A 25,405-nucleotide genomic window follows, 5' to 3' on the forward strand; every position below is an offset into this window, starting at 1 on the left:
AAATTTAAGATGTTTCCAATTTCTTTATTAACAATAATACTGTGAGGAGCTCTTGCATACAGAAATTGTTGGCCACATTTCTTATAATTTCCTTAGATAAATTCTTGGAAGAAGAATTACTGGGTCAAACAGTATATATTGCTAAATTGCTTTCCAGGAAGGTGGATTGATCTACATTCTGAACATTAATAAGAGGGAGATATTTATCACATACAAAGGATTTCTTTCAACAGAATGTCATGAATAAAAGTTTGGCATCCATATGTATGTCCACGAATTAGCTCACTGTAAATTTGATGTTAGCTACAAATCATTTTAATAATAACCTGCTCCCCCATGCGCTGTGACAGCATGATCATTAGGACACGCAATTTTACCTGTCGGTGTCACCTAGCCAGCCGGCAGAGGCTGCCACCGAGCGCCACAGGAGCCTCTGCTTCCCGTCAGAGGCCGGAGCTCCACTCCCTGCATGCCAGGCCCGGGCCTGCCGGCCGTGAGCCGCAGAGGCCTCCTCCCTGTGAAACTCACCACCCAGCGTGTCATCCAGATTGTTCGTTTCCCTCAGGAAATTTCCTCAGGTTAATTTTGCCACACAATTGGGGGCAATCCTTGAACATTTTCTCCTGTGATGGCTTGCGACGTGTAAAATTTTCCTACAATATGTTGCAAGAATCACTGGAAGAATACCAAGGATATCTGACAGTCGTCCAATCGCTTTTGTAACAGCAAGAAATATCTCTTTGGAACTGCGGTCCGTGGTGAGCGAAACAGATAAGTAACTAAGGGTAGATCAGGGAACGAGTGGGCGCTGGCTTTTCACTAGGCACTGTGGGAGCAGGAGGTTCTGACCTTTGCGCTGAACCTCGGCATTTTCTTAGCTCTTCAGACTTTCCTACATTTCTCTGAATGGAGAAGAGATTATCTGTGACTAAAAAATAATAGAAAGTGTTATAGAAATATGGTCCAAGTGGTTACATGATGATGGGATTTTCCTAAAAGTAGATAGATTCCAGATGAAACCAATATATGGAGACAATGATAAAAATAACAACAGAGTTTTCCATGAAGCCCCCCTGTTAACTGCATTCTGCTGAGTGCCTCCCACGTTCATCTCATCTGATTCTCCCAACAGCTCTCTGAGGTAGATGCTGCACCATCCCCAGCCACAGATGAAGAAACGAGGCTCAGAATGCCCAGTGAACACGATCAAATGTACAACGCCCCCAAGTGGCAGAGCCAGCACGTGGCCCAGGTCCAGCAGAGGCTAGTGCCACCTTAAGGACCCACTGATGGCCCTTTGGTGGTGCCTCTCAGAGAGTTTGGGGACATAAGCCAGCACTGTTAAGTCATACCCATCAGAAACCAACTGAGCAGTGTCCTGAGATACAAACCAGAATTCCGGCCAGATTCACTTCTGGGCACTATCCCCTCAAAGATGTGGGTGTGGTGAAAATGTTTCCAGCTCCAGCCCTACAGAGAAGTGACCCACCAGCCTCACGCGGCCAGTGAGGGGCCAAGCCAGGGCTACACCCAGGTTTTCTGAGTCCCAGTCCAACGTCCTTTCTATCCTGCCAACTGCTTCTCCCGCTAACTGACGTCAGCTCCACCTACCAATTGCACGGCTATGTCCTGGAGAATACCAGCTGCTTTAAAGTAATGTAGTACAGGAATCTAGACATGTGATAAAATTTTATAGAACTGCACACCAAGAAAAAGTGGTAAAATCAAAGGAAGGTTTACTCTTGAGTTAACATATTGTACCGATGGCAATGGAATATATATATACGTGTGTGTGTGTATATATATATATATACATATATATGGTTTTAATGACATGGTGTGCTTCTAAGAGGTATTGTAATTGCAGGAGCCTGGGTAAAGGGTCATTGAAACTCTGTACTATTTTTGCAACTTCTTGTGAGTCTTAAACTATCTCAAAATTAAAAAATTTATGACTATATATATTAGTATAATAGGAAGATAAGCTAAAAATATTTAATCACCCACTGTGTGTAGAGTATAGGGCTAAAGCAGGCGATGGGAGAGAGATACATATGTGGTTGGTGCTTCGTAATATTGAAAGAGGAGAATGCCAGTCACCTGTGGGCCAGCCCTCAGAAACTATGGTAACAGTGCTTGAACTTCTTCCTCTGCACCTAGGTCACCACCACTATCTTCTCCTTCAACACAACTAGAACCCGCAGCCTGGCCTCTGACCCTTGGGAGGAGGAGGGATTTTTGCATAATGGTTAAAGCATGGGATTATGGTTAAAATCTCAGCTGCAGCTCTTGTTAGCAAGCATAGCCTTGGGCCAATTGCCTAATTTCTTTTCTACAAGTTTTAGAAATATCACAGATTGCTTTTAAGGTTAAATGAGAAAAATATATGTTCAAAGTGTGTTCAAATATATGTAAGTGTGAGTATGATGGTGCTGAGGAGGATTCAAACTCCTTGTTCTCCAACCGGTCAGTCACGGAGACCTGTCCATTTTGCTTATTAAGCATCCCTCAAATTCTCTTCACTCCATCACCGTTCCTCTAGTTTAGGGTAGGATGTTGCAACACCCTCAAGACTTTATGTACCCAATTGTTAATTAACAAATTCCTAAAAAAGAGTTGATCCTAGCCCAGCGTGGCATAGATTACCCCAGTTAGACCCACATTCCCAACCGGAATCTGATTCAGCCCGGGATTTCCTAGGCCACCTGCCTGGTGTAGTCATTCAACCACATCAGTGATGAAAATGCATGTTTGCATGTTTAGATCCTCCTTGGCTGGTCCTGCTTGTCATTCAGGTCCTGGCCCATAGGTCACTTTAGCCATGCCATACTGGGATGCCCAATCCAAACTTTCCCTCTTTGCATCATCTGATCCTCACAAGATCCCTGTGCTAGAGAAGGGACAGTTGTCAGGTATGCAAAATTGTCTAAAAACAAAGATCTTGAATATATGTTGTCTGCCCAGTTCTCACTGAGGAGCCCAAGTTGTCCCTCCTGTTTTGCGAAGTGCACAGGGGGTGTTTGGCAACTCCATGGCAACCCAGTCTCTTGGAGACCCCGGGTCACCACTACAACACTGGAAGGATGCTCTGTCAGCCCTTGTCTTCCCCAAGGAAGGTTCCCGCACTTCTTGCTCTAATTTCTCTCTTGAGTAGTGAACATTGCACATTCAGAGTCCAGAGCCGGGCCCCGAGGAGACAGAAGGTCACCCCCTTAGTTCTTGGCATCGCGTGTGGCCATACATTTCACTGAAGCCAACCTTGGGCTACAGGACGTCTTCCAGGAAGCACTGCGGCCCTCCCTCTCTGTGTCGAGATTCACCCAGAGTGGCCATGCTGCACAGGAAGTCCAGTGGGAGGGGGGCATGCATCGCACTGTGCGAACATTTTAACAGAATGTCTGACTCACAAGATAAAATGCTGGTATGTCTGCGTCTGTGGGTGTCTGAAGCAACCCGTGGTGGTTTGATTTCCTTGTACTCATCCCAACCGAACTGGGCTGAGGGCTGACGGTTTTATGCAGTGTCTGCCCCATCCCCTGTGGCCCTCATTCGCTCCTGAAATATCCCTAAGCCCTGTTTACGAGAGAGAAACTCACTGGACTGCTGGTCCTCCCCACTCAAGGACATGCCCATGCTACAGCCCAAGTTATTAACTGAAAAACTAATCTGAGCATCGCCCTCCCCTTCTTCAGACATCCAGGGACTACAGATCCCATCAGGCAAAATTCCTACACTTCACCCTGGCGGACAAGATGCTTGACAAATTCAGCCGAATTCTGCAGCCTCATTTCGTCCCTCCCAGCAACAGCATGTCAGTCTTTCCTACTTCTTACTTTCTAGGTGTTCATTGTTCCCTCTGTGCCTCCATGTACATTGTTCTCTTTACTTGGAGTGCCTCGTGAGAATGAGCTCAGCCTGGGACAGGCGAGTCAGCAAGTCGGGGTATCAGGAATAGACCCTGGGTGGGAAAAGTGGGAGGTGTGATGTTACTAGACAGGGAGAGGGGGGTGCTGACCAGCTTTTCTGTCCCTGTTCTGCAACAGTGACAGTCAGAGGCATCTCCTTAATTCTGTTAGAATCTACTTTCCAAAATCTCTGTTGGTGGTAGCATTTTTTTGTTTCAAACCAAAAGAGAACTGAAGAGTTGAAGGGGTGGAAATCATGCACACAAAACTTTTTTTAAAAAAAACTCCTGCTAAAATATGCATGGGGCAGGGGCAAGAACTATTTGAGCAAACATGGCATTTTGAAAAGCTAATTGGATGTGGATGAACATATTGAGGTAATGTTCTGTTATTGTCAGAAATAATGTTTTGCAGAGAAGGTATTTGTGAAGAGAGATCAGTTGTTACTGACGGACTAATGTGCACTCAAGAATATGGAAGTAATAATGCAGACCCGTGGTGCCTGCAGAAAGGTGTCAATCAAACGTGAGGTTGGAGGGGAAAGAATGAACACCTGCCTCAACTCTGCCTGTTCGATTTGACCCGTAGCACCCACGTGCACAGACCCAGGGTTGTTTAACAAAGTCAGAAGTGGACTTGGAATGGTTTGCTGACCACTTTGCCCCCTGAGATGAGGTCTAATTATTAGAACTCAAAAACCAATACAAGCCTGTATTCAGCAAACATGTGTCTCAAGTTTTAGAATTTCATTCTGATTTCAAGTACCATTCCCTAGTCCCATTCCTCCATGAAACAATTCTATCATCAAATATTGCATTGTCCAGACTGCAGTCCACCGACTCCATCCCCTGAGGAAGCATGACAGGATCTTTGCTCAGATCACGTGTCCCTATTTTGGGTCCCGGAGCACCAATTCCAGGAGTGGGAAAGGATTCCATGAAGACCATTCTGTTCTGATCCAAAGTTTAACTTTTTTATGCAAAATAAAATTGCCCCAACAGAACCATGAATAGAGAGGGGGCAGATAAAGCAAAAAGATCTTGGAGTGAGAAATGGGAGTCTTTGGGGGTGAAATGCAGGGAAGTCAGAGTTCCTTTAAATGCCGGCGAGACTGCCTGTACTCCCTTTGTGTGCCCCTTGTTTAGACGCGTGTCAGCCAGTTTGCTGATGCTTCTGGCCCTTCTTGCCCGCACTTGCTGCCCTGGGAAAGTGCTTTGGGGGAGCCAAGCACAAGTTCTGGTGCTCAGCTCCTCAGGGCCACAGCGACAAGTGGGGACCCAGATCTCAACCAATTTGACTTAATTTCCTAGGAAGCTGGGCCTGAGAACATGCCCTCTGGGGGTCCTTCACTAAGTGCTTGTAGAATCAAGTCATCTAGAACAGAAGACTTGGGGACAAACCCTAGTTTTAGGTATAGCACTTATCATGGTCCCAAAGAACTTCCTTGGATAAAAATCCCAGCACGGCCCAGCCTCTCTCTGTCAGAGTCCAACAGGGGGATGGGTTTTCAGGACAACATCTCTGTCCAACCTGTATGATAACTATTCATATCCCCATACTCTCCCTATCCCATTTTCCTGCATTATTCTTCTGGTCATTTACCACCACCAAACACACTATTTTTTTCACTTGTCTTGTTTACTGTCTGTGTCCCCACCCACCCCCTAGAATGTCCATTTCACACAATGTCCTTGCCCAGAGTAGGTGCTCTGTGAATATCTGTTGAGTGAAGGGAGACGTGAACTTGCTCATCTGCAGGAACTGAATGGGGCAAGAGGAGGGTCAGTCCGAGTCCCACCACTAGATCATCAGCCCTCTCCCTCCTTCCCCGGATGCCCCTGATAGATGCTACAAGAGTCTTCTGTTTTCCACCTCTTTGCAGAGCATCGGCTGTGACGACTACCTAGGCTCGGACAAAGTAGTGGACAAGTGCGGGGTGTGTGGAGGCGATAACACGGGCTGTCAGGTTGTGTCGGGCGTGTTCAAGCACGCCCTCACCAGCCTGGGCTACCACCGCGTGGTTGAGATTCCCCAAGGAGCCACAAAAATCAACATCACCGAGATGCACAAGAGCAACAACTACTTGGGTAAGCTTGGTCTTTTTCCAGAGGAGACCGTCTGTCACCCCAGTGCCTTATTTCCTCCAGGAAGGTGAGGTGGGCACAGCAGTGTGCAGAGGGCCTCAGATGCAGGAGGTCACTGGGAATGACAGCACTGCCCTCCGCTTGAAATGAGCTGCTTGGGTGGTGAGAGTTTAAAAAGTCCTAATTGCAAGTAATGTTTAATATTTACACAAGTAAACCATGCTTTTTTCTATCCAAGAGAAACATGGTTATGAACTCAATAGCAAGCTAAATTGCCTCTGTGAGACAGGGGAGGGTCTTTGAAAAGCTGAAATCTGTCCGTCTTTGTTCTGGGGACTGTGAGGTGGCCAGGACAGTTGATTATCCTATCGGGACCCTCACTTCCTGAGGGTCTAAAGCAAAAGCCATGCTTCTCTTCTTTCTACTTCATCGGCCTGGGGTAGGCGTATGCATGTATCTGCTGAATAACTGCAGAGACACTCAGAAATCATTTTGGCCAATATCATCAATAACAAGAGGCCATTTTAACCTATTTTCCTGCAAAAGGAAATCTTTGTTGATTTCTAAGTTTCTGGCTGATTGCATTTTATGCAAAACAATTGAGGTCTTACAAATTAATTTTTACCAATTTCTAATTCAAGTAAGCATGTACAAATCAGTTAACAAAATACTATAAGGAAAGCAATTCCTTAAAGTCTTTTTAATACACAATATTTGTTTTTATTTTTGAATTACTTATTTAACAGGAATTAAAAATGGAGACAATTATACTTGAAAACAATAACAAAAGAAAAATAAATTAACAAAAATAAATATAAATAAATAAATAGCACAGACTCGTGCCAGGCACTGAACACTCAACAGCTTTAAGGGATAGGAGCTGTTCCCATCTGCATTTTATAGATGAGGAAACAGGCACAGGGAGATACACAGCAAGGAAGAGGGAGAGCTGGGATTTGAACCCAGGCAGTCTCTTTCCAAGCACGATGGTGTACCAAGAGATAATGCCCAGGAGCAGTTTTTGAAGCCAAGTTCTTCTGGAAGAGCATCAGCCTTGCCTCAGTCCATGGCTGCCACAGTTGAGAGATCCTTCATTTTGCGATTTTCCAGTATCGGGATCACCCGAGAACTCCAGGTTCTGCAGCAGTTCCTTCTCCGCCCAGTCAAATGCAACCAGAATTAGCCTCACTTAGTTTTATTGGTAGGAAGAGGAAGGGATGGCAGATGGAACTCTGAGACAAGCCCAATTAATCTAGAAAGCTGTGTCACTGGCCCTGGCAAACCCCTGGAGCCATCAACGTGGCAATAAGCCTGGTTCCCAGCGAATGGTTTGTGTGTTGTTTTTAGTTGCAGAAAAGTAGTCTTTGTGAGTTTCCTCCTTTCTTTTGTACTATTAGCTCACATCTCCATAAACATCCAGTCTCCTAGAATGGGAAGCGTTCTTCAGGGGATTATTTGAAGTGTCATTGTGTTCAAATGCTCCAGCAAACAGTGCCACTTTTTATAAGCTTTGTGTTATTTTAGTAAGTTTTCCTTGTCTTGAATTAGCCCTATTCAATAAGTGATTTTTAAAGTCCTGCCCTCTGAACCATATCCTGGGTGAATATCTGCTGGATGTCTGAATGGAAACTGCTCAGTGTTTCCATCTAGTGTATGGAATGAGAATCCCGGCCATTTACGTGTCCTTGAGAAGCAATAGGACATCAGATACTCAGGACCCAGCAGAGCCCCTGGCATTTATTAGCATTTGACAAATATTCATTCACTTTCTTTTTGTCTCAGGAGAACAGTAGTCAAAGCTTTATGACATCAACAAATCCCATCTCCTTGCAAAAAAGGCAATGAGACGAGAGAATGAAAGTCCTCAGAGTGAATGGCAGGATGATTTAGAAAGTTGAGGACAATATAACCAAAGACACTGAAATAGTGAACAGGCTGACAGTGACCAGAGGGGAGAGGGGAGGGAATTTCATAGGAAAAGGGTGAAGGGTTTGCAGGAACAAGTATAAAGGACACATGGACAATAACAGGGAGGGTGGAAATGGGAGGGAGGTGGGGAGGGCTGAGGGGTTGGGCTGGGATGGGAGTAAAAGTCAGAAAACTGTACTTGAACAACAATTAATTAAAAAAAAAAAGAAAGAAAGTTGAGTTAAACTTCCTATGCCCTGCAATGTGGGGGCAGGAGAGACATGAGAAATTCAGAGTCTGTGGCAATATTACATGAGGTCACATGGGCAAAGGAAAAAGAGTGGACACGGAAGAGCAGACTATAGTGAAGGGAGGCTCCAGAGGTGGCAAACAGGAGATTCAGGCTGTAGACGTACACCTCACTTGGGATGTAGCAGCACTCGGGATACTCTTTTTTTAATTTTGGTTTTTATTGAGATATAATTCACAACTGATAAAATCCACCCTTTTAAAGTGCACAGTGGTTGGGATGGTCATTTTCTCATCACAGGTGTTCTCTGTACCTATCCAACTCATCCTCCTACATCTTCTGTTCTGTGAAATCTGTGTATCGTAAAAGTTAAAATTGCATAAGATTGCTTAAGATTATATATGTAAGCTGTTAGAGCACAGGTCTGTCTGGCTGTTTTTGAACTGCCCAGTAACTATTTTTTACATACACAATTCCAAACATTGAAAAATTTTCCAGATATAAGTGGTGGGTTCCCCCACGATATTTCAGGTTAATGATGAAAGTTGGGTTTTCTTACTTTGCTATTTCTGGCTATGTAAACTGTTTTTGTATAAAATTTAACTTGGTTTGTGTAATTGATTGGGCTGTTTGCGTACATTCATTCTGAAGAATAGGCAATACAAGGGAAATGAATAGCTCAAATTCATATCATTGCTTTTTAAAAATGTACAACTTTAACTTGTTTCTCAGTTACCCTATTGTTTTCCTGAATCACCTTTAGTTATTTGTGATGCAAACCAAAATTCCCCAGTGAAACAGTTGGTATTTTTTTTCAAGATTTTATTTATTTATTTTTAGAGTGGGAAGGGATGGAGAAAGAGAGAGAGAGAGAAACATCAATGTGCGGTTGCGGGGGGTCATGGCCTGCAACCCAGGCATGTACCCTGACTGGGAATCGAACCTGTGACACTTTGGTTCACAGCCTGCACTCAATCCACTGAGCTATGCTAGCCAGGACCAATTGGTATTTTTTAATGACTGGCTCTCCAAGCTTGATAGAGATAAAAAGTAGATTTCTGTAAAAACAGAAGGGCTTGTGCTGGAGAAGATGGTCCTAATCACCTCATTTGAAAAGGTTTTTTTTAAACCCTCAATATTTAAAGGACCCTAAGCCACTCACCCTGTTAATAACAGTAGCCATGTGATATGAATGTATAGCACTTAGTCTCCAAGCCTTTTTACATACATGGTCTTCTGAATTTTAAAACCAGATGGTCTTTGCTTTGTTTGCTTCAAAAACAAACAAAAAAAATTTGGTGGGTTAGTTACTAAAGATGCAGTTACAGAGTTAGGCTATGAAAATTGAAATTTAAACATCAAAATGTACATAGCAGAAGGAAGCATGTACACCAAAAACTTTGGCTAATAGGTAAGTAGTAATTTATGGTTTAATTTGGCTTGGCCATCAATAACTGGACCTGCTGGACTGAGGTTCTGAAGGGTTGAGCTCTGGCCCTGTCATATCCCACAAAGGGACTGGACCGCTCAGAGCTGGGGGGACAAGCCAGCTCATTACTTTGTGTTTCTCTGAGCAAAGTTGGAGAAGCCATGATGTTGAATGGTGCACAGATTTCAGGAGATAGGATGTTTGCCTGATTTTAGGTTAGAAACCAATGAAATTCTACAGAATTGAGCTCCACTTTTCAATGGCATGGTTAATTTGAATTTGTTCACATGTTCTAAAATATAGTCTAGTTGGTGCTTTATAGATTCCTAGATTTTTTTTAATGAAAGAGACTTTAGAACCCCTGTATCTGTGGCAAGCTATGTATTTTCCTTTTGCACATAAGTTACTCAGAACACTTCTCTTTGGAAATAAAAAGTTTAATCTAATTGTATTAAAATGATTGACATTTTATATATTACTTGTCCCTTCCTTAATAATAAGATATAAAATTATTTTAGCTGAAATATCCAAGTTTGGCATAGTTTAGCCAGCTCAGTTTACTAATGTCCTTATGCCCAGTTAAGAAATCGAAGCCCTGGCTGGCATAGCTCAGTGGATTGAGCGCGGGCTGCGAACCAAAGCAGCGCAGGTTCAATTCCCAGCCAGGGCACATGCCTGGGTTGCAGGCCACGGCCCCCAGCAACCACACATTGATGTCTCTCTCTCTCTTTCTTCCTCCCTTCCCTCTCTAAAAATAAATAAATAAAATCTTTAAAATATATATAAAAAAAGATATTGGGCACAGAAGCACGCCAAGCACAAAGTGGTTCTACAGGACGTGTTCTGCACACCAACACATTGCATCGTCATAGAGCCTTAGACTCAGAAAGGATTTTTTTTAAAGGTCTGTAAGCTTTTAAAAATAAACTGGCAATATCTTTCCTTTTAAGTACACTTTCTTAAACGTTTTAAACAATAAGAATAATGGTCCACTTTTTAAATATCAAGTATCATAGGTCATCTTTTATTTAACTTATTAGTTGAGAAGCTTTCTATATAGGAAAGATTGAAGAATTTTAAAACAATGTCTTATATTTGTATGACAATTAACTCCAAAGATTTTTCCATATGCATTGTAAAATTTTGGGCAGTATAGGCAATATAGAGCAAAAAGATGAAATTCCTCCTTCACACCCACCCCATGCTGGGTCCACTGCTATCAAGTGGAAAGACAGAGATAAATAACCACTCTTAACAGTTCAGTGAGTGTCTTCCAGTCCTTTGGAAAAGCACAAATAAATACATATCTTCTAAAATTGATATTTCTGCACACACTTTTTGCAATTTGCTTCTTTAACATTACATCATGATATTTTTATATGAATACACACAAAGCTCATTCATTCTGTTTTGAGTGTAGAATACACCATACAATGGATGTGATACCATTGAAATATTTCCCTATCGAGGGATGTTTAGATTGTCTCCAGTTTTCTAATACTACAAATAATACTTTAGACTTTTGGTTCAAGATGGCAGAGAGAGTACATGAGTTTTTTTCCCTTCCTCCCAAGATGCCATCAAAATAGGAATGAGAAAAGATATAACCCACAACAATCAAGAAAACAGGAGGGGAGGGGCATCTGTTAAGTGACTTAACAAATTTCTGGAAGAGTGTTCACTACTCGAGTAGAGGAAATTTGAGACTGGGTAGCAGAGGGCACTGTGGTGAGGAGGGGCTGGCCTGCATACAGAGCCTAAGGGACCTCTGAGTCTGGCGGGCAGCAAGTAAAATGGAGAGTGGGATAAGGAGAAAAACAGGGTAATGGTGAAAAAAAAACATGTACATCAACAGGCACCCCCACACACACATTCAGAATACTGGCATCTATTTCCTTGTCCAAAGCTGAAGGGCACTATGGCACAGGTGGGAGCACTGGTGTCCTAGACCCCAGTCTTCACTCTAGAACTGGAGGGGGAGGAGCCCCAGGACTGGCTCCCCGTTGCCTCACACTGCGGAGCGCAGCCTACTAACTGGCTGTGCCGATGAGTGTGGAGTTCTCGGGCAGCCTTCTCCTTGCTCCGTCCGAAATGCCAATGGCTAACTGAAAATAATAGCAATGGACAGTCAAGAATCAATAGACATTATTTTAAAGTCTATTGCATGAAAAAGAAAACCCAAGATAAATAACTGGAAAAATTATTTCTAGAAAAGAAAACTTAAATGTTCTTTAACAAGTAATGATTCCATGAATATCCAAATGCATATATCCTTTCAAGCTTGTATAAATATTTCTGTAGGATAGACTCCTAGAAATAGAACTTGCAGATCAAATGGAATGAACACTTAAAAATTGGAATGATAAAGTGAAATTACTCTCCAAAGTAGTTGTAATAATTTATGCCCCCACCAAAAATACATGAAAGAACCCTTTCTTCTTACCAACACTAAATATTATTAATGTACCACATTTTAGTATATCTTTTTATTTACACTTTATGACCACTCATTTTTATCATTATTTGTACTCCTATGAATTTTCTATTTTTAAATTGTGTTTATAGTTTTCTCACTGATTTTAAGAACTCATGTGTTATGAATAATAACCATTGTCAACTTATATGTATATCAGACTTTATCTTGTGTTTCTCCTCTCCTTATGATATCTATTATTCTGTACAGAAAAATTTAATTTTTTTTAGTCAAATCTGTCAATCTTTTTTTATTTTTGTCTTGTTTATAATGACCTTCCCACCTCCAATATTATAAAATTATTCTCTAATAGTTTCTGCTATTACTTTTATAATCACCTTTTTATACTTAAATATTTAAACCATCTTGAATTTTTGTGTGTGGTGTGAGGTAGGAAATTTAACAAATCCACAGTTAGTTAAATTTCTCACACAAGTTCGAAATGCCACATCCACTGTATATTAAATTCAAGTATATGTAGATACACTTGCAGATGCTCCACCCAGGTTCTCTGATTGATGTGTCTCTTTCGGCTTCAGGACCATGTTGTTCTCATTACTGTAGTTTCATACATTTTATTCTGTGGTAGGTCAACTCTCTCCCCGCTACCCAACACTTTACACAGACACTTATTTTCCTAAATTGTCTTACCTTTGCTCTACATACTCTTTAAAGTCCATAAAACTTCTGTAGAGATTTTAACTGAGATTACAATAAACTTATGGATTAATTTGAAGACAAAAATGTCTTCGCAATATTGACTCTTGATTTCAGAGCATAGTATACCTCCCCACTTTATGGTCTGTAATAATATTTCTTTATCTAGACTTTGCACATGTTTTATTGGGTTTATTCCTAGATATTTTATAGTTTTTGATAATATAGTATAAGATCTTTTTTTCCATTGTATTTCCAATAAGTCACAGTGGTGTATGTTAAGTCAGCTTATTTTATATATTTACTTTGTACATTAAGTAACTGTATGTATGTATGTATGTATGTATGTATGTATGTATGTGTGATGAGTCAGGAACCAAATCCAGGCACAGTCCTTCCTCATGACCTACATTCTGTGTATATGCCCACACTCATTGGCAAATAAAATGTGGCTGGGGTCGGGGTAGGGATATTTTGCTAGATTCTTTTAACAGTTCCACTATTATTTCAATTATTTGATATAATTGAATGGATTCTGTAGGTGAAAAATCTAAATTATCTATGGATAACAATACTGTATTCCTCCTTTGTAGTATTCTACCTCTTGCTTCTTTCTTGTCTTGTTACACTTAGAGGCAAACCTCTAAAGAGCTTTAGAATAACCATTAGTGATAGTGGACTTCCTTCTCTTGTTCCTGACAATGGGAATGCTTCCAACAGATGTTTGCTGAAGTTTCTGGTAGGTATCTTTTATCAAAATAAGGAACTTCCATTCTGCAACTAGAATGTTTATTGGAACTTGCCTTTGTTTTGATAATACTGTCCAACTATCCTTACCTGTAGATTTGTATTTTTAGAACTAATGGGTATTTGCTTATTATAGTGCATAAGTGGGTTTCCTTCGGTTACTACAATGGGCTGAATGTTTGTAGTCCCCCAAATTCATGTGTTCAAATCCTGCCGCCCAAGGTGGTAGTATTAGGGGGCGGGGCATTTGGGAGGTGATTAGGTCGTTAGGGAGGGCAGAGCCCTCATGAATGTGATTAGAGCCCTCATTAAAGAGGCTGCAGGGAGATCCTTGACTCCTTCTGCCGTGTGAGGTTACAGGGACAAGACAACCTTCTGGGCTGTGGGCTCTCACCAGGCACGGAATCTGCCGGCACCTTTATCTGGTACAGTAGGTCCTCAGATACGGTCGTTTTCTTCAGTGTCGTTTCATTGTAACATTGATGAGATGCCACAGGAACTAAAGACTGGCTTATATCAATTAGCCTATGGTAAAGTTGATTTCATTATATGTCGTTTCACTTGAAGTCTCAGAACCTATCAATGACATTAAGTGAGGACTTACTACACTTTGCCGCCCCCAGAACTGTAAGAATTAAATTTCTGTTGTTTATAAGCTGCCCAGTCTGCAATATTTTGATAAAGCAGCCTTAATAGACCAGGACAATACCTTCATCTGATTCTTTTTTTATCATTTTTTATCTTTCTATTGCAGTTGACATATATTAGTGTCAGGGTACACTGCAGTGATTAGTTATTATGTAACTTAACAATTATCCCAATAAATCTTGTATGCAGCTGATACCATACATAGTTATTAGAATTTTATTGACCATATTCCCTTTCTGTACTTCACAGCCCTGTGACTATTGTGTAACTACCAATATGTACTTCTTAATTCCTTCACTTTTTCTTCCCGTACCTCCAAAGCCCTCCCCCAATCTGGTAACCCTCAAAATGTTCTCTGTATCTATGAATCTGTTTCTGTTCTGCTTGTTCATTTAGTTTGTTTTTTAGATTCAATTGTGGATAGATATGTATTTATTACTATTTTATTGTTTATGTTATCTCCTCCTCTTTTCCCTCCTCCCCTCTCCCTCCTCCTCCTCTTCTCCTTCTTCTTCTTCTCCTCCTCCTTCTTCCTCATCCTCCTCTTCTTATCCTTACTCTTATTCTTCCTCCTCCTTCTTCTTCTCCCTTCTTCTTTCTTCTTTCTCTTCCCCCTTTAACACTTCATGTGATACTGATTTGGTGGTGATTTATGCAACTGGCCTTTCCTTCGAATGGGACAGACTCAGCATGCTGGGCCTTCTGCTCTAAGCCAGCAAAGGGCAGACAGAGGGGAATCAAATCCACTCCCTTTTAGATGTGTGCAAGAAGTCAACAGGATAATAATCATGAAACATCTAATATGAAAAGCATTTAATACCTATTTTCCCTACCCTATCTCAAGACTCCAATATTCATGAATGACAGCTTAACAAATTAGTTTTCCTTCTGCTGGTGAAAAGGAGAGCAGCCTTCTCGACCACCCCGACCACCCTGCTTCAGAAGCCTCTGGGATCATGCTGGCTTAAGTGTGAAATTTTACGCCTTTCTTCTCAGGGGTCAAACGCCTGCCTACCTGACCCAGTTGCCCTACTTGTGTGTCCTCATGGCTTCTGCTCCCCACTGTGTCTTGGAGTTGTTTCTGCTTCCCAGCAGAACAAAAGGAGAAGCAAAGTGGGCGTGTGGGTTCAGCATCTCCCCTGCGCTGACTCATTCTAATCAGAAAATGGTTTCCTAGAGTATAAATTTACAATCACGTGTCTAGACCCAGACTGCATCCAGTGCCGTGAGTGGCGTTTCTCTGCTTTCGCTCCCGTGGAGCCTCCAGTGCTTGGCCTTGTCTTCCACTGACCGCCCAACACTGCCCGCTGAAGCTGCCCTCTGCCCAGCAACCATTTCTGTCTTGGATGCCCTTGGACTGGTGCCTTAACTCTTTCTGAGATTCACTCTTCTCATCGGTAAAATAGGAAAACAATTGTAATTTCCCCAAACTGTTGGCTTTAAGTGAGATACGAATGTAAATATCTAGCATCTTAGAGGTCCTCAGTAACTGTTAGTGTCCTTACCTTCCTGGGTCCGTGTTCTCTCCCAGGCTGCACATTGGAATCACAGGAGGCGGGCTGTCTGAAGCCTCTTGGAAATATGCCAACGCCTGGCTCCCACCCACACATGTCATTAGTCCGGGGCACAGTTTGGGCATCAGGATTTTTTAACGGTCCCTAGGTGATTCCAATGTCCTTTCAGGGTAAAAGACGAACTGGGGGGCTGCAACTGGGATGGGGGTGGGTTTGCTACTAACATCTGGTGAAGAAAGTCCAAGGATACAGTTCGCACCACAGCCCACAACAAAGAATTACCCAGTCCAAGTATCAGCAGTGCTCAGATGAGAAACCCCAGCCTCTGTGAGCACTAAGATCCTTTTTACGCTAAACTTTCACAGGCCACCTATTTCAGAATGGTGTCCAAAAGACAGTAATAAATGTCTATGGTGTTATCGGAATGACTATTTTATCTACCATTAAGTCTGAATTTATCAACTCACTCTGAATTCTCAGTTTCTAATCCAAGTCCGCTCCTTCAGTTTACCTTCAATACTTCCCTCAACCTGTTGGCCCCGGGCCCCTGGTTGGAGCCCCAGCAACAGAAGTCCTAGCTTAAAATGCCTTCATATAGCCTGCCTCTCTGGCATTTAGAATCCTTGCTGGCTTTCTCGGTACATGGCAGAAAAATAGAAGACACAGAAGAGAAAAAAGCAAAGAGAGTAAGAGTTTCCTTTGGATTCCCGTAGGACTTTGACTGTATCTCCAGTTTGACACCTGCCGTATTGCACTGCAGCTCCCCTGTTTAGACGTCTGCTCTCTGCAGTTCGGCTGTGCTCTTTTTGAAGACAGGTAGGCCAGACGCAGACATTCCTTCTCTCAAGTCCCCTCCATGTGCTAGCAGCTGTGCAGGCAGCGGGGGTGCAGAAACCAAGGCAGCCCTGGCTCTCCTGTGGCCACACAGCACTGTGCAGCCCGTTTGGGGGTCTGTAGACCTCTGGTGTTCGTAGCACTGGAGACATGTGTTACAGGCTGTGGGAAACCTGGGCATGCCTCCTTGCTGTGATATGGCACTCACTCACACGGTGGGATAGGGACAGGGTTGCTGGGGTCCGCATCTGCGTTTGCAGCTGCAGACCCTGAGCCCAGCACAGGTGATGGGCCTGCTGAGGTGACCGGTATACGAGTGGTTGAGCCAGGAACCAAATCCAGGCACAGTCCTTCCTCATGACCCATATTCTACAGACATGCCCACAGTCACTGGCAAATCAAATGTGGTGGGGTCAGGGGCGGGGGAGAGGGAACCTGAGCCTCCTCCCTCCCCCCACCATTAGAAGGAAGATACATCCTAATTCCTTACAGCCTTTTTGTCCCCATCACACTGTTCCAACCCTACCCCCTCTGTGACCTCAGGTTTGGTAAAAATCACGTGGCCTGCCCTGCTGTTGCGAATCCTTGGACTAGGTTGCCGTAGTTATGTCTAGTGACTGACGTCTTAGTTGCTAGACTTTCACCATCCACACCAGCAGAGTTCTTTTGAAACTAGCATCTACAAGAATATCCAGCTCTTAAAAAGAGTAGAACATTTTGGAGAAATGAAACACTACCATGTGGGATTTTTCTCTTTTATTTTTAATTGTGGTAAATACATATAAAACATAAAATTTATCAGCTTAATGATTTTAAGTACATAATTCAATAGCATTAAGTATATTCATGATGTTGTGTAACTATCACCACTCTCTTTCCCCAGAAATTTCTCATCATCCCAGAAGCTATAACTAATAAATAATAATTTCCAGTTCCCCCTACCCCAAACCCCTAGTAACCTCTATTCTACTTTTTGTCTTATGAATTTGACTCTTCCAGGTACCTCATTCAGGTAGAATCATACAGTATTTGTCCTTTTGTGTTTGAATTATGTCACTCATCACAATGCTTTCAAGGTTCACCCATGTTGTAGCCTGTGTCAGAAATACACTCTTTTTTGCTTACCGTTCATCTGTCGCTGGCCCGTTGGGTTGTTCCCACCTGTGGCTGCTGTGAATAATGCTGCTGTGCGGGCGTCTGTTTGAGTCCCTCCTCTCAGTCCTTTTGGGGACCTGGGAGCGGAACTGCTGGGTCATGTAGCCATTCTATGTTTGACTTTTTGAGGAACTGCCAAACTGTTTTCCACAGTGGCCGCACCATTTTCTATTTCCTTCCATGAGGGTTCCAATTTCTCCACATCCTCACCAACATGTCAAGTCTGTTTTTAAAACAGTATTTTAGCAAGTGATATGACACATGCCAGTGGTCTGCTTTCGGGTGTCAGGACAGGATGCCGAGGTGCTTTGTGTTCTCCTTGCTACCTACTGCAGGTAGCGGCATCCCCAGGAGCTCGTCAGACTGCCAGTACCAAGTGCTGTCCCCACTCGGACTGGCTGGGGTTCCCTGGTCACGTGGGAGAAGGTGACACCAAGCAGCTGGTGTTTCATTTGGACTCAGTTCTCACCTTTTGTTCAGCAGCGAGCTTTCATGTTTCCTGTCCAAAACCAAATCTTCAGACAAAGGTCCCCCACCAAGGAGACGGTGCCTTCCTGCTGCGACTTGGAAAGATGCTGTCATTTGTCTTCACGGTCTGGGGACTTCACTTTGCATCACACACTTCCACCTGCTGTCTGATCCAGGAAAGCGCTGATGCCCTTAATCTGTTTACATGGGCTTGCTTTTTGTTTCCAACGTCAGCCGCTCTGACTTGAAAGGCTTTCAGGTCTTCTGGACCAAACAGAGCCCTGCTTTTTAGTTAGCACCTCATCACCCGGAAATGTAAGACTGGGCGTGCCTGCTTGTCCTTGGATTTGCCTTTTTGTGGGCAGCAGTGAAGCTGCAATTTGTTTTTGCTTTTAATTGTATCATCTGTCTTAGAAATGTGCAAAGTGTCCACTCCTGCCTTTCTACACCTAATGGGATGCATGCCTCAAATTCAGGAAACAGCTGCTAAGTGGGCTGGGTCACGGATTTTTATGGAAGTGGGATGACAGCCCTGTCCCTCCAGGCCAAAGAACATTCCCGCCCAGCCTGCTCTGGGCAGGGCACCCCACACAGTATCTTCAGTGCACCTGCTTGTCGCTCCCAGGTCTCCTACTTGGACTGGGGTGATAACTCAGTAGCCATTGCCCATGCATTGGGCATGTGTAATGCTGTCCCAGATCTGTCCATTCCCTGACCTGCTTGCAAGTGCCTCAGAACCTTTCCTCTTTGAACCAGGGTCAGCTTTGCAACGTGTTAGCTCAGCCTCCGCATTAGGGAATTAATACAAATTAAGCCTCAAGAAGAAATATCTAAGATTTAAACATCACTTAGTAAACAGAGTTGACATTATAAGAGAGAAGTGACAGCTGAGAAAAACAGTAACTTCAGGGCTTTCTTGAGCAGCGTCTGGGGCCACCCACCCTTTGCCCCTCTGTGGTCACTGCTGTCCTTTGGGGTGTCCCTCAGTTTCCCTCAAGGGTCAGAGCTTCAGGAAGGGAAATCTGCCCTCCAGGGTTGCCCTCCTCCTCTCCCCTGGTCCTCCCTTTCGTGGAGAAACTGAGCACCCTCTTCTCTTCTCTTCTCTCATTAAGCAGAACTCCAGTCAGATTCTGCTCATCTTCTGAAACTTCAGTTCTTGCTGATAAATCCCTGAAGGAGTGAGGTTTGAAGATAAGCCTCTTTTCTCCTTCTAAGCGTGGCCTGCCTCTCTCAGCTCTTCTCCGGCTGCTTAGCCAAGCATCGCCCGCTCTTAGCACTTTGGGCATCTCCTGATCCTCCTCTGCCCTTTCCCAAGCCAGACACTATTCCTTGAATTTAGGATCACATAAAAATCAGTCTAGGGAAGGCCCACTCCTTGTCTGAATTCTGAGTTGATATGTATGTCCTTCCATAGAAAATATACTTTCACATAGTCCTACTCCTCCAAATTCCTTTGTGGCCTGGCACTCACACTCATGTATTATTCTTTGGGGGCAAAAACTGTCTCCTTGATCAGTATTTATTTCTTCCTTTAGATAGTAGTTATGTAATCTGATTAAGTAAAACATTGCTCTTCATCTAACTTGATATTCATACAAAATAATTAAACATTTCAGTAACTCTCCCTAAGCACCTACTATGTGCAGTGCACTGCAGAGACCCAAAGTGGAACAATGCATGTCCCCTGTTTCAGAACACATTCACGATCAACCCACTGAGAAACCTCTGAAGGCTTTGATAAGAGACCCAGCGCTGTGGGAGTGCAAAGAATGGAGAAAGTACTTTTAACAGGCTAATCTAAGGAGGAGCCAGGGGGTGGCGTTTAGACTGTGTTTTTGGAGTTAACATTTGGAGTTACATACAGTTAACATTCTAGGTTTGCAGGCCATCTGGTCACAGCTGCAGCCACTCTCAGCCACAGTGAGGAATCAGCCGCAAGTGATATGCGAGTAAACAGGCGAGGCTCTGTACCAGTAAAACTCGATTTACAAAAAAAGGCAGTCACAAACCTTTGCCTCCATGTGTAGTGTGTTGACTCCTATTGTAGAGGACACACAGGCTTTTATCAGAAGAAATGAGGGAAGAGCATTTTCATCCAAAGGAGCAGCGGGGGCTAAAGTACCGAGAAATAAGAAAAGGGAGGCAGGCCTGGACTTGGGCTTGGTGTCTTACAAAACAAGTAAGCAGCCTTGGCATGTAAGACTGCAGCTGTAGGATAAGACCAGGTGGTGGAAGACCCCTCATCCCACCCTGCATCTTTCAGATTAAACCTCTGGGCAGTGGTCAGCCCCTGGAGACATTGGGCTGGAGGAGGGTTGCAACAAAAATGTTTTTGGCAGTTGCAGGGGAGGAGGGGAACAGGGGGCAGCCAACCGTTTCACAAAGGCCAGGTCTGTGCCGAGAGTCTGAGGGTGAGGAAAGACTAATGAAGATATTGGTGCATCAGTGGGCTCGGTGATTCCAAACAGGGATCTTAATCTTAATTGAAACCCAGTGTTTGCGTATGTGTGTCTTTCATCAGACTGCAGGGCAAGTGCCTTATTATACAAAAACACAATACACACCAAAGTGTTGCTAGATCCTGGCAGGATAAAGTGCATTTGCATTTAGCATTTTCAGATGATCTGGAGCAAATGAGAGCAGAAGAGACAGATGAGTAATTTCAGGAGTTGGAAATTTAAGTCATCAATCCTACTCAATAAGAAAAAGAGAGGGGAATACCATATGAAGGGAAATTTGAGTTGCATTTGAAAGAAACTATGTTTCTCTCCTTGTCTCTGAAGCTGCACCCTTGAGACCCAGCCTGGTCTCTCCTCCCTTGTCGGTGCATTCTGCAGCCGCCCAAGCTGGGTGGCTGTCTAGATGTCCACCACGGCAGTGACCCGATCCTCACAGCGGACTCCCACTGGGCAGCGAGAGCCCGTCCCTGACCGTCATCAACGCTCTGCCTGAATCGAGGTCTCCATTTTCAGTTATCCCAATAAGTTATATATTCATGAAGTATGAGATCCCAGAATTGCTTCAAGAAGACTGATATTAGCCCTTAAGATAATTTTTATTAGTGCGGTGGAAATTGGTTCATCAAAGAAAAAGGATCTTATTGACTGACTTGAGATTTCTTCTGATGTGTGCTTCACATGTGGCCAAGACTAACTTGGAATTTTAAGGGGAGTTACCAGCACCAGTTTCCAGGGAAAAGGCATCCAGAATTCAAAGTCTCGGACATTTCAATACAAGCAGATGGTGCAGGTTGTGCTGTGCAGCTTTCTGGCACTACGGCCTCAGTCGGTCCATCTCGCCATGTATCATTTTCTTATCTGTAAAATCAACTGACATTAACACTTATCTCATAGGGTCATTGGGAAGATTAAATATGATACTAATAGTGAAGCATTCCAGCACAAAATACTTAATCATCAGGGTCAGGTGTCATTACTGTTTTTATTATTGTCATATTATATACACTAGTCTAGAATTATATGGTTCTAGCTGCACATATTTGTGCTTAGAGATTTTGTCTGAACAATAAATACCTTTCTGCAAGCAAAGACCCTTGTTCTAACCACACCAAGCAAATGGTGACGTCTAAGTTTTATGGCACATGCCCTCCTAACTCAGAGTGGACTAGATCGCAGAAGCTGTTAGGAGTGTATCCAGTTGGTGTGCTGCACCCTAACGGAGCTCATTGGCCTGGCGTGCCATCAGAGTGTTCCTGGATGCAGCCAGAAGTGGATCAACACTCGTGTTTAAGGTCTGGACAAGCAACAAGGATTGGGCTTTCAGATGTCCTACTTGTGATATGAATACAGACCTTCTATTCTGTGATGAGTCATTTTTCAAAAATATTCATCCACATCTGAGACCTACAGAACAACGAAATGCCTGCTGTGGCAGGTGAGGATCAAAGGCACAGCCCCTCGGTACTGCTCCGCGTGGGGACCCCCAAGCCCCTGTGACGCAGACCCCTCCTGGAAGGAGTGAAGACATGTTCCAACCCAAGGTCTTTACAGACCTGCTTTAATTGACTTTGAGTAAATAAGTGTAACTTTTTATCACAGAGCTGTACCGCCACTCCTCAAAGCACAGGTGAAAAAGAAACGGGCGTGTAAGTGCAGAAAGCCCAAACTCTGGTCAGAGCCGTTAGCTGGCCTAGCATTCATTTATTTGTTAAGTGGGCAAATAGGCTTTTTTGTGAAGTATTAAGTATAAATACATAGGATGAATCCTCCGTTCAAAATTACACAGCTTGCCCTGAGTGGCATAGCTCAGCAGGCTGAGTGTCATGCTACAGAGCGAAAGGACGCCAGGTGCATTCCCAGTCAGGCCTCAGGCCTGAGGGCGCGTGAGAGGCGACCGATCCATTTTTCTCTCTCTCCCTCCCTCCCTCCCTCCCTCCCTTCCCCTCTCTCTAAATATAAATAAATAAACTCTTTTTAAAAGTTCCACAGCTTTAATGAATTTTCACAAAGCAAACACCCTCGTGTAACGAGTGCTCTGACTCCAGGAACCTCTCCCAGCATTCCCTGCGGTCACGAACCCCCCACACCCCCTAACAGAATTTATAAATTCTTGTTTTTTAATGTCCACATTGATTTCCATTGTTAAAGAAATTACAGTATGGCTCTGGCCAGTGTGGCTCAGTTGGTTGGAGTATTGTCTGGTATGCAGAGTCGTGGGTTCGATTCCAGGTCAGGGTGCACACCGAGATGGCGCATTCGGTCCCAGTCTAGGCCTGTGCCTCCTCCGGCCCGGTGTGTGTGGGGGACGACCAGTCGATGCTTCTCTCTCTCTTCCTCTTGCCAAAAAACAATAAAAACATGTCTTTGGGTGGGGATTACATAAATAAATGAATACATAAATAAATAAGAGTATTTATGACTTTGACTGCTATAACCATAGATTTGTTTTGCTTGGGTGTTTTTTTTTTAAGAAAATAAAGGAAAAAATGGTACACAAATGGAATTATACAGCATATGCTCTTTTGTACCAGGCTTATTTGGGTGGGGCGGGGGGACCTAAACATCTTTACATTTAATTTAGAGTATAGTATAAAATTTTTACATTTAATTTAGAGTATATGGGAACAAGAATATAGATTTTCCTTAATAGCCAATTTCCCAACCTGATTTAGTGAATGACATTTATTTGCACTGGAAAGCTTACAGTGTGCTTGGTCCTTACTGCAACTCAGGGTCTGCTTTCCGGCTGTTTGTTCTGTTCCATTTCTCTGTCACATTGTTTTTGTACAACATTTTGACTATTGCAGCTTTAAAATGTATTTTAAATTTTTTTATTGTTGATTTTTTTTCAGAAAGAGAGAGGAAAAAAACCCTCAATTTATTGTTCCACTGATTTACGCATTCATTGGTTGATTCTAGTATGTGCCCTGACCAGGGATCAAACCTGCAACCCTGGTGTTATCTGAACGCTGCTCTAACCAACTGAGTTACCCGGACAGGCCTACTATTGCTTTAATATTTGTCGTGGCAAGTCTCCCTGTTTTGAGTCTTTTTAATAACATTTTAGATAATCTGGAATGTATATATTCCTGGTGAATTTTGGAACCATTTTGTCACATTCAAGAAAAAAATCCTAGTGTTGTTTCCATGTGATAAATGGTGTTAAATTTAGTCAGTAAACAGGTATTGAGCATCTGCTGCGCACCAGACTCTGCTCTAGGGGCTGGGAATACCAGAGAGAGCGAGGCGCATCCCTGCCTGACACACATCCTGGTGGGGAAGACTGGAGGCAAAAGAACAGAGAGAGAGTTTCAGACGCAATGCATGCTGTCAAAAAAGCAGGGAGAAAAGGTGACAAGTGGTGGCTGGGAGAGCAGGGTGCTGTTCAAGTGACATGATCAGAGGTCTCTCAAAGAAGGTGATGCTTGAACTGGAACTTGCGTCATGCCAAGACTATATTGCATCTGTAAATCAACTTGGGAGGAATAGACTTGGTTAAAACATCCAGCCTGCGAAATAGCATTTATTTCCATGTATTCATATAATTTATATCTACCAGTAACATTCTGATATTTCCCACATAGATTCTCTGCATTTCTTGTGAAGAACGGCCTTACATATTTAATTGTATTTGTTGGGGTATGGTGATGATAATGATGGAGAATGAAATCTCCTTCTATTTAATCTTCAAAATTGTTGTTAGTAAATGGAACAACAGTTTTAGATTTCCTACATTTATCATTATCTGACCACTGTGTTGAAATTTTGTTAATTCTGAGCATTCTCAAGATTCTCTAATAATATAATCCTATCATATAGAAATAATGATAGTATTGACTCCTTTCCAATAGTTACACCTGATTTCTTTTTCATAATATATTACCAAAAGTTTACCAAAACTTGCAGAATATTTTTAATATGTGATACCACTTATTATACACCCTAACTCTGACTTTAATTTTCACTCTGAAGAAAGATAGATATATACTCAATACATATTTAAATTACTCTCTGATTACATGCTTATTATAGGATTCAAAAAGTCTCTTTCTAATTCTGTAAATGTTTTTACCAGGATGATTTTTAAATGCCATTTTGGCATCTATTTAAATTATTTTTTCCTAAAAATTTCCTACATGAAATCATCCTTGCATTCCTGGAATACAACCTGCTTCATCTTGCTCAGTGATTCTTTTAATGTTCTGTTGAATTCAGTTTGCTGGTAACTTACTTAAATTTTTAAAAATCTGTGGTTCATAAGTGAGACAGGTCAATGGTGCTGCCTCTCTGGAGCTTAGGTTAGGTTAGCATTCCGATTTTTACGTGTTCCGGGAAAGTTTATACCATTGCCTATTCCTTTAGATTTTGATGGCAACTCACCAATAAAAAGAATATGGCTCTGGACTCTTTTAGGAAAAAAGTACTTTTTGTAACTTTTAAACAGTCTTCTAAGGCTACCACTCTGTTATGTTCCCTTGTTCATCTTAAGTCAATCTAGTAATTATTTTAGTATATCTTTTTCATGGAGAGTTTCAAATGTTCTTAAATAGAATTATACATAGAATTTACTTACAATTTAAAAGTACTCTGATGTATTATCTTTTTAGTTTTAATATTGTTTATATGGATATTATTCATTTTTGTTTATTAAAGTTGCTTATTAAAAATTATTCTGGAGAACCAGCTCTCAGTTCCTAATGCAAGTGTTTTTTTTTTCTTTTTTGAATTTATACTTTTAAAATTTCCACCTTGATTTCCATTTTTTTAAGAAATAAGAGTATTTATGGCTTTGACTACCTCTCAAATTTAATGTGGTTTTTGTTGTTATTGTTGTTGTTGTTATTTTCTCAGTCAGTGATTCTCAAATGTTTTGG

At 42.5% G+C, this 25,405-nt stretch overlaps 1 protein-coding gene across 2 annotated transcripts in view; it reads left to right on the forward strand.

Annotated features, from left to right (window-relative positions):
• THSD4 (thrombospondin type 1 domain containing 4) overlaps positions 1-25,405 on the forward strand; it is a 576,129-nt gene that overhangs the window by 464,669 nt on the left and 86,055 nt on the right. For both annotated transcript variants that reach the window (XM_045848582.1, XM_045848581.1), the window contains one exon: positions 5,788-5,992. In XM_045848582.1, coding sequence (XP_045704538.1) covers positions 5,788-5,992 — 205 coding nt within the window. The remainder of the gene's footprint in view (positions 1-5,787; positions 5,993-25,405) is intronic.

Source organism: Phyllostomus hastatus, unplaced genomic scaffold (assembly GCF_019186645.2).
Source record: "Phyllostomus hastatus isolate PE091 unplaced genomic scaffold, TTU_PhHast_1.1 phas_contig_62, whole genome shotgun sequence".
Classification (NCBI taxonomy): domain Eukaryota; kingdom Metazoa; phylum Chordata; class Mammalia; order Chiroptera; family Phyllostomidae; genus Phyllostomus; species Phyllostomus hastatus.